Source organism: Anabrus simplex, chromosome 1 (assembly GCF_040414725.1).
Source record: "Anabrus simplex isolate iqAnaSimp1 chromosome 1, ASM4041472v1, whole genome shotgun sequence".
Classification (NCBI taxonomy): Eukaryota; Metazoa; Arthropoda; class Insecta; order Orthoptera; family Tettigoniidae; genus Anabrus; species Anabrus simplex.
The window spans coordinates 277327448-277337264 of record NC_090265.1 but is presented as its reverse complement, the minus strand read 5'-3'; the positions used below and the strand labels follow the sequence as shown (position 1 = coordinate 277337264).

The window sequence follows — 9817 nt, the reverse complement described above, 5'->3', positions numbered from 1 at the left end:
ACCTTGTATTGGTGCTCTTAAAACTACCCCCACAAAATGCATTGCTAGTCGAAACAAGTGAATACCTCAATCCATTAGACGTTTAATGTTAGCAAAAAAATATATTCTGAAACACCTTACTACAACGAATTCCATTATTATACCCAAACTTCAACTTCTTTTTGAATATTATCAAAAACGCCCTCCAAAAACTGGCAGATACCCAGCGATATATCTGGCTTATGCAGAGTTGCATCATCTTCGCGGCTCTGTACTCCGAACACCGCAATTAATCATGCACGCATATCCATACGAAACCCTTAATTTTAAACCTCAGATTATTATTCAATCATCCTCCTTATCACCTCGCCCCTCAAAAAGTACCGCATTAATTATGCCAACAGTAAAGAAACTTAAAATATCACCAAGCAGACACGACGTAAATATATTTACAGATGAAGCAAAGTCTCAACAGGGGGTAGGAGCAGCATTCTTTGATTCCAATACACGCATAAGTTTTCGGTATCACTTACCGAACAATATAACTATCTTCACGGCAGAACTCTTTGCAATTCGACAAGCCCTATCATATGTGCAACAACATGCGTTTCCGAAAGTCAATATTTTTGCATATTCCCAAAGTGTTCTTCACGCTCTGCACACACCGACGCAATCCTACAATGGATACTTATATGAGGTTAAACAAATGTTGTATCAACTTGAACATTCCGGAGCCAATATTACTTTAATATGGATTAAAGGACATACGGACAACCCAGGTAATGATCAAGCTGACCTAGCTGCTAAAGAAGCAAGTCACTCCTTATCAGATCCCCTTCAAATAAAAGTTCCTATACAGATTATTTTCCACTTATCAAACATGAAGCTCGTCAATCTTGGCAAAATACATGGCAACGCTCGGCAAGTACCAAAGGGAAATCCTTTTATCAGTTGCAACCCTATATTTCTATAAAACCATGGTATTTAAACGCATCCTATACTCGACGTCACATAATTAATATCATACGTTTGAGATTTAACCATGCATTAACGCCTGACTACAAATATTGTTTTAAAATTTCTAACCTACCATACTGTATCTGTGGACACCCCAACGGAGATAGTAACCACCTATTCTTCCAATGTCCGTAATATGCTTCCCCTCAACGTATTTTATTCAAGCTATTATTAAAAATGAACATACCTTTGCCAACAAGCATCCAATGTTTATTATTTGAACCATCACCCCACATAATTTCACTGTTAAACCAGTTTCTTGATCATAACAAATTAATGTTGTAAACAAACGACTTTCTCTTGTTTTAGCAGCTATCATAGGTATTGCACTCCTAGCATTCTTTGTAACTTTAACCTTTATTATCTATGTCACGTTTTTTAAAACAATCGGTAGTTAAACATTTGGTGTTAATAATATTCTGAATTTAAGTGTGAATAAGGTCCCAAAAGTGTGAAGCGTGTGTATAAAAAGTCTTATTTACCAATTACGAGAAGATAATATATATACTCAGTGACTGGGTAACAGTAAAAAACAAACGCAAACAAACGAATCAGCAAGAAGAAGAAGAAGAAGAAGAAGAAGAAGAAGAAGAAGAAGCTCTTTGCGTTGCCTACGTTCTTTGAATATGACCATTTATTCTCCACCCCAGTTCGCTTCGAACAGTGGTAGTGTGCGGTTTTGCTTTCCTAATTGTGCCGTGTGCGACAAGTGCAGTATTCCATAGAGCAAGCGCTACGGTATATGTATGGCTCTCTTCGATAGTGGGGGTGGCGGTACTAACCGTTCACCAGACATGGACATTTCTAGTGATATCGATCATGAAGAAACAGTGCGGTCAACCAATAATAGTGACATCACACCAGCTCTCGGTGGTGAAAACTCTTCATCCAATATACAATCCGAAAAGATTGTTATAACTAATCCGATTTACTACTACTCAGGACACCGCGGTCCGTACGTAATCTGTGTTGAGTCAGCTGATGAGAAAAACACTGGATATATTCATCCCATGGCACTTGGTAGGCTCTTCTACGATAGTAAAATTGTAGGTATAATATCTATCAAACCGAAAGGTGCAAAGCGCATTCAAATTCTATTTGACTCAGCTGACAATGCTAACATTTTTCTCAAACACCCCATTTTGACTTCTCACAAACTTAAAGCTTTCATTCCGGAATCCAGCTTGTATCGCATTGGATTAATTCGGGGAGTCGATAAGAAATTAACTGAAGAGGACATTTTCAAGTACATTGAATCACCCGTTCCTACAGTTAAAGCCCAACGGCTCAACCGACGTGTGTCAGTTGATGGGCAAGCTAACTTTGTTCCTACGGGAACGATAAAATTAACCTGCAAATGCCAAACTTTACCGGAATTTGTTACTATTTTTCACGTAAAATTAGAGGTTCAGGCATTCATTTTTCGCCCTATTATCTGCGGGAAGTGTAAACGATATGGGCATACAGACAAAAACTGCAGAACAAAATACCCGAGATGCGGTAACTACTCTAAGACTCATGAAACTTACACATGTTCTGATTTAATGCGTAAATCCCTACATTGTGGGCTGAATCACGGTGTAGGATCCGATAGATGTGAAGTTCATCAGCAACAAATCGCAATCAAGCGCACGATGTGTGTTGACAATATTTCCTTCCAGCAAGCACAAGAAAAACTCCATCCGACAGGATTTTCGCCCCTTAGCGTGCCACATCTATTTCCACAGCAAGTACAAGCCATTCGACGTCTCCACGTGAGACTCCTCGTAAACGGAAATTCACTGAAGTGATTTAAAGACCAATACGACCAGCTCCCCTGCCAGGCTTTGATAGAGCAGGCTATCACGCGATCTTACGCAATCCTATCTTGGAGCATGCTCCACGGGTATCTATTTCACAGACTCGACAGCCTAACGTGCAAGTGGAACAGTCAACTAGCACAGCTTCCCCTTCAGAAAGTCCTCAGACTTCATCTGATCGCCCTACACTCCCGCGATTAACAAATAATGTTCAAGCAGAAATACTGCAAGACTTCAAGCGCTTAGCAGACGTTCTGGGTGAACAACCGCAATGGGCTCATTTATTAAAAATCCTCTTTAACAAAGTTAATCAGTTTTCGTAGAGGAGGATGCGCATACTGCAATGGAACAGTAGGAGTATTACTCCAAAAAACCATGAATTAATACTTCTCATCCAAGAATATAATCCCCATATTATTATATTACAAGAGTCATGGTTAAACCCTGACTCCACGTTTTCTGTCCAGGGTTATAATGTCGAACGACTCGATGATTGTGGATACGGTGGGGTACTCACTTTAATTGCATCGCAAATACCATATAATAACGTCTTACTACCTTACACGATTCCTAACACAAACTCCTTGGCTGTGAGAGTGCAACATTTCCTTATCGTGAACCTCTACTTCCCACCTTCCATACAAGGCAATGCCTATCAATGGCATCACTATTTTTCACAGTTTTCAGCCCAAGACAGTTTCATAATAGCAGATGATCTCAATGGACATCACACTGACTGGGGATGTGTCGATACCACAACAAAAGGACGTCATATTCTTAATGCAGTCTTAAATAACCACTTGTTTATTTGAAATGATGGCTCCCCTACGCGGCTATCTCCACCCGCACACCCTAATAGTGCAGTAGATCTATCAATTTGTTCCGAAAATATCGTCTATAAATCAATGTGGTGCACGCACAAAGACACTCATCTAAGTGATCACTTTCCTATGATTATTGACATTATAACTCAACCTCATCCGCAGAACATAATTTTAAAACTTCAGCGTAGAACGCGGAATCTGCAAGATTTTGATTTTGGCCTCTTTCACGACTATATCTTAAATCGCATTAAATTAGCATCACACACATCTTCTGCCTATACTACCTTATATCAGCATATTCAAGACTACCTAGATATATATCACTCTTTTCATTATCGAAAATATAGCAATACTACTAGACGACTTAACATTCACTGGTGGAATAAGCAATGCGCCGCTATGGTGAAACGAAGACGCAGCCTGCTCAGAAGTTTAAATCAAAATTTCACACCTGCCAATTATTTGCAATATAAAAAGTACACTGCCCACCTGAGAAAAGTATTCGACGAAAGACGAAGAGAAATATTTTATTAACTCCCTCGATAGAAACACCTGTATTAAGGATATTTGGGCTGCTATAAAGAACTAGCTCATACGGGATGCAATAAACTCGACCAACCACACTTCGAAAGCATCTCCCAATTTTACGACACATTAACTCCGGATTTTGTTGTTCAAGAATTTCAGCAGTATACTACAGTGTCTCTTCCAGATAAATTTATCACACTCTCCCAACCTATATCTTACCCAGAATTTTTTAACATACTCCAAAAGAAACCTACTTCTGCTCCTGGACCGGACTATATTACCTATAAAATACTCTCCCATCTTCCTTACCATGCACAAGCAATAATCATAGCGTATTACAATCAAATACTAAACTCAGGTGTTCCTCCTTCTGCATGGAATACATTTACGCTTGTGCTCATACCGAAACCAAAACTCTCGACTACCAATCTTATCGAATATAGAGGAATCGTTTTAGGATCATGTTTAAGGAAGGTCTTCCTCAGTATTCTGTTGGAAAGGCTTTTATGGTGTCTCGCTTATCACAATTTGCAACCCGTCTATCCATATGCCTTTATAAAAGGGTGAAGCACAGTGGATCCCATTAACATATTATTAACGGATTTGCTTCTAGCAAAACAACGCAAACATGGAACAATTGCTGCTTTCCTTAATATCAAAGCTGCCTATGACAACGTGCCCATGCACATGTTACTGTCGAAACTTCATAACTTACACCTCCCTGCTAATTTTATTAAAATGCTCCAACATCTTTTATATTTTCGGCGAATGGAAATCCCATGCCAAACCTCTACGTCTAATGTACGATACTCGTGTAATGGGTTGCCTCAGGGCGACATTTTAAGTGGCCTATTATTTGCTCTATACTTAAAGGATTTAGAAGGTATCGTAATACGCGATGCAAGAATATTACTTTATGCGGATGATATAGTCATTTGTTCTTCTCATGAAAGTCTAGAAGTCTGCAGGACTAATATCACTCGAACATTAACTACTGCTAAAGCATGGTTAAACGAGCATGGTTTGGAACTTTCCTCTACTAAAAATGTGGCCATGATTTTCACGCATAAACGCAAGTATAATACAGACTCTTTCAGAACTGCAAATATTACAATTCCGATAGTCCGGGTGCATAAGTATCTTGGTATATATTTAGATAATAAACTGTCCTGGAAACCCCATTTTGAATACCTTTCGAAAAAGACTCAAAAATTTACCAATATATTGAAATTAACAATTCGACGAAACTGGGGTGGTGATCCCGTAACGGCTTTATTACTTTATCGGCATACAACACGCTAGCATTTAGATTATGAATCCTTTTATTTTGATATTGCTTCCTCCACTCTTATTCACAAGCTTAACGAAATTCAACATCGAGCACTCCGATTATGTATAGGCGCTTTAATCTCTACCCCAACTAATGCGTTACTTGTTGAAACATGTGACATGCCTCTCCACTATCACCGTTTGTATTTAGCTTCTAAATTTGTATTGCCCCGAATGGCACTAGCTCGACATCCTATCCTACCCAAACTACTATTAATGGAGAAATATCGTCAACGTTCTCAACAGCAATCACGAACTCCTGCTTTGTTAGACGCATTCAACTTGACACGACAATATCATACTAGCATTCAACAAAATATTTCGCTTCCATACAATACAATGTCATACCATATTATGCACTACACACCAAATATTGTAGTGTCTCAGTACTTTTCCTTTAATAACAGCACATTGCAACTTACTTAAAATGGCGATGAATGATCTCAATCCTACTCTCATAATATATACAGATGGATGCAAACAAAATGTAGGCACGGGGGCCGCATATTTCATTCCGCAGTTAAACGTCTGTGAGCAATACACACTTCCAAACTATGCCTCAATATTTACTGCTGAGGCTTTCGCTATACGACAAGCTTTGATATACATAAAAGTAACCACTTCTCCAAAGCGATCATTTTTTACAGATTCCATAAGTGTGCTTCAAAGTTTAATGCCACATAAGTCCTATATATATTGGTACATCTGCAATATTCGACGCCTTTTATTTGAACTCGATAAAAATGGTGCTGATATAACTTTAACATGGATAAAAGGTCATTCGAAGAACGCAGGTAATGATCAGGCTGATAAAATGGCAAAATAAGCTACATCCGGAACCAGAATCAATGCTTCCATAGCCCTTCCCTACACAGATTTCACGCCGTTATTAAACTTGCTGTTCAACAAAAATGGCAGCACAACTGGACACAATCGGCGAAACTCAAAGGAAAACATTACTATCAACTGCAACCAAGTATTGCTAGTCACCCATAGTTTTCAACAACAAAATATTCACGCAGACATATTACAACAATTATCAGATTACCCTTTAATCACGCTCTGACTCCGGTTTATAAATTCAAATTAAAGTTAGTGGATTCACCCATGTGTTCATGTAATAATATTATGGCCGACATTAATCGCATGTTCTTTCAATGTTCCCATTTCGTCCTACATAGAAAACGTTTTTTTCCCCACACTTTCCGCTCGCAAAAAATGCAAGTACCCACAACAGTTGCTCGCCTCGTTCAACAGCCTACACTTTCACTTGTTCTTGCTATTCAAGAATTTTTGGATAATTGTAACATTAAAAAACTCTAAATTCTTTTGACTAGTGAATCTTATGAGCTTCTTAACTCGCATCCTCCTATCTCTTTGCTGTAACCTATGAAGACGTCACCTGTAACCCTAGTGTTTCTACAAGTGATGAAAACTCTATCCATCATAAGTAAAACTCAGTCTGTTTCTCTTGAAGATTTGTGACAAAATAAGTGTTACGACTGGGTCTTGGCTTTTTAGCAGCGCCCAAGAAAGTAAAAAAAAAAAAAACTACACCCAATGCTACCACACACCATGGGGCCATCGGATGCAGATTGAGCAGGCAGTGCTACCACAACATACAATTAATACAAATAAATGGCGACTTTGGGAGTTCCGCGGGTTGTTGCGGCAATTAAAAAAGTGCAATTTGTAAAGTTATTGAAATGTCATGAGGTAACTCTTGTAACACATTATTCGTATGATGTATATATATTATTAATAAACCTATTGACATTCATTCGAAGTATGTATTATGGTTGTCTTTGGAGGTTAAGTTAACTTTCTGTAGTATTAACCATTGACATAAGGCTGCTGTCGAATACCATAGCTTATTTTTTTAGTTTTGAGTGTGTTTCTTCTTCTCCTCGGAAGTATGACTGAGACATATATTTAGGCTTTTCAACATTCCCTTTTGCACTCATGATAATAAATAATAATAATGTTATTTGCTTTACGTCCCTCTAACTACTTTTACGGTCTTCGGAGACGCCGAGGTGCCGGAATTTAGTCCCGCAGGAGTTCTTTTACGTGCCAGTAAATCTATCGACACGAGGCTGTCGTATTTGAGCACCTTCAAATACCACCGGACTGAGCCAGGATCGAACCTGCCAAGTTGGGGTTAGAAGGCCAGCGCCTTAACCGTCTGAGCCACTCAGCCCGGCGCACTCATGATAAGTTTGTAGAATGTCATTCTTGATTCTTTTTGCTTTTTGAAAAACATCTTTTGTGGTAGAATCTTTGTTTAAAAGTTCACAATGTTGGCTCTAATTATACAATCCTTTCGAGATCCTTTAACCCGGCGGTTGAGTTTGTTTTTGTCTTGTTCATTCCGCTTCTGTAGGATGACCATTGCACGGTCACCACCGAGCTCGATAGCTGCAGTCGCTTAAGTGCGGCCAGTATCCAGTATTCGGGAGATAGTAGGTTCGAACCCCACTGTCGGCAGCCCTGAAAATGGTTTTCCGTGGTTTCCCATTTTCATACCAGGCAAATGCTGGGGCTATACCTTAATTAAGGCCACGGCCGCTTCCTTCCCACTCCTAGCCCTTTCCTGTCCCATCGTCGCTGTAAGACCTATCTGTGTCGGTGCGACGTAAAAACAACTAGCAAAAAAAAAAAAAAAAAAGCACGGTCATCACACACACATTTTCTCTGAGGCTATTGGACAGGAATTAGTCTAATTGAGAAAATGTATTTAATTATATTTTTCGCATCCTAGTATTAAACGTAGCTATGTCACCCACAAACTTCCTTAAACATAACCATGTTTTATTTAGGCATGGTCCCTGACCAAGAATTGATTATTTATAAATAATTAAATTCGTTACCAGTTACGATTTTTATTGAATCTTCTTCACAACACATTTCAAAGTCAAGGGTCCAGTGTTGAAAAATTAACACTGAATTGTTGCTCTAAACCTGGATCATATTGTGACAGTAGGCCTAACTTGAATATAAACACAGTTGGGAAGTGATTAAGTAAAAAAGTAATCTAATTACTTGTAACAATTACTTTTCAGTAATTTTTACTTATCATTACATTTCACAAAATGTCATTTTTACTCGTAACTTACGCCTTGAAATAAAATTGTAATTAGTATATTCTAGTAATCGATATACATTGCATCAAGAATTTGGCAACTTCAAATTCTGGCACTCGCAAGGCTTTGTACCAAGGGTATAAAGCCAGGGATATGATACACAGTTGTTCATTTACTCACAGCTTGTGATTAGGCTGCTGTGTGAGATTTTGATAATTGTGTACTATGTAGTCGAGAATGGAACAACAATAAACATGTGATGGCAAAAGGGTTAAGGAATTTCCATTCCCCTATTTTAATAAAATATTTTGAAAGAAGTTAATTGACCTTGAAAATCAGTGGCATATACTGAGGGCTACGAAGGCTGTCATTGAAGCCTAAACCTCAATTGAGAATGATAGAAGTCTAAAGCACATCATAATGTAAGCATCTGGCAGGTTGTTCTATTTACAAAACCTGAAAGCTGCGAGGAAAAACGTCACACGTATTATTGAGAGCAAGGCATCGGAGACTAATACTGCAGCCTGGACTCTCGTCCCTTCTACATCCTTGTAGAAAGGCTGCAGGTCTGCTGTTATAGGAGTAATATAGCTTTCTTGTTCCCTAGGTAGATCTGCTAAAATGGAATGCAATCTTTCAGGTTCTCTTTTGTTGGTTGGAATCGAACCCATGATCATGGGTCAGATACCACCACTGATCCCCCAAGGAAGCTAATTAACCAGTGAACGATGGGTACGACCACTGTAAAATTCAACATTTTTATTTAATAATAATAAAAATAATAATGGTGCATGATATCTGTATAGGCTTGGTGGTGACTTAATGAGGATAAAATGAATGGCGAAGACATCATAAACACCCAGTCTCCAAGCCAGAGGAATTAACAGTTTGAGGGGGTTGATTCTGAAAATTGAACCGGGGCTATCAGATCAAAGGCAAGCATTCCATCCGTTTAGCCACAAAGCCGGACTTAAATTTGCTAACCCTTAGGCTACCATCTCCACTGATCAGGAATTAAGCATTGGCAGTAGCAGAGGCCAGGACAGTAGCTTGTGAAGCAGCCTTGGCAACACAGCAGGCTTCTCCTTTGGTTATTCGCTGCAGTTCAAAACGCTGAAGACTTGACGTTCACTACACCAACCGTAGAAAAGGTGTAACCTAAGTCTAGTGGTAGCCCACGTCTTGATCCCAGCATATGCCACTGTTGAAAATAATGGAAACAAAAATGTGACATGCAATCTTTGTTTGGAAGCAATTC

The 9817-nt window shown here is 38.9% G+C and overlaps 1 protein-coding gene across 2 annotated transcripts in view; it reads left to right on the top strand.

Annotated features, from left to right (window-relative positions):
- Positions 1-7055: 7055 nt before the first annotated feature.
- OXA1L (OXA1L mitochondrial inner membrane protein) overlaps positions 7056-9817 on the top strand; it is a 133986-nt gene continuing 131224 nt past the window's right edge. For both annotated transcript variants that reach the window (XM_067159753.2, XM_067159752.2), the window contains exon 1: positions 7056-7192. In XM_067159753.2, the coding sequence (XP_067015854.2) occupies positions 7115-7192 (78 nt within the window). In that variant the 5' untranslated portion in view covers positions 7056-7114. The remainder of the gene's footprint in view (positions 7193-9817) is intronic.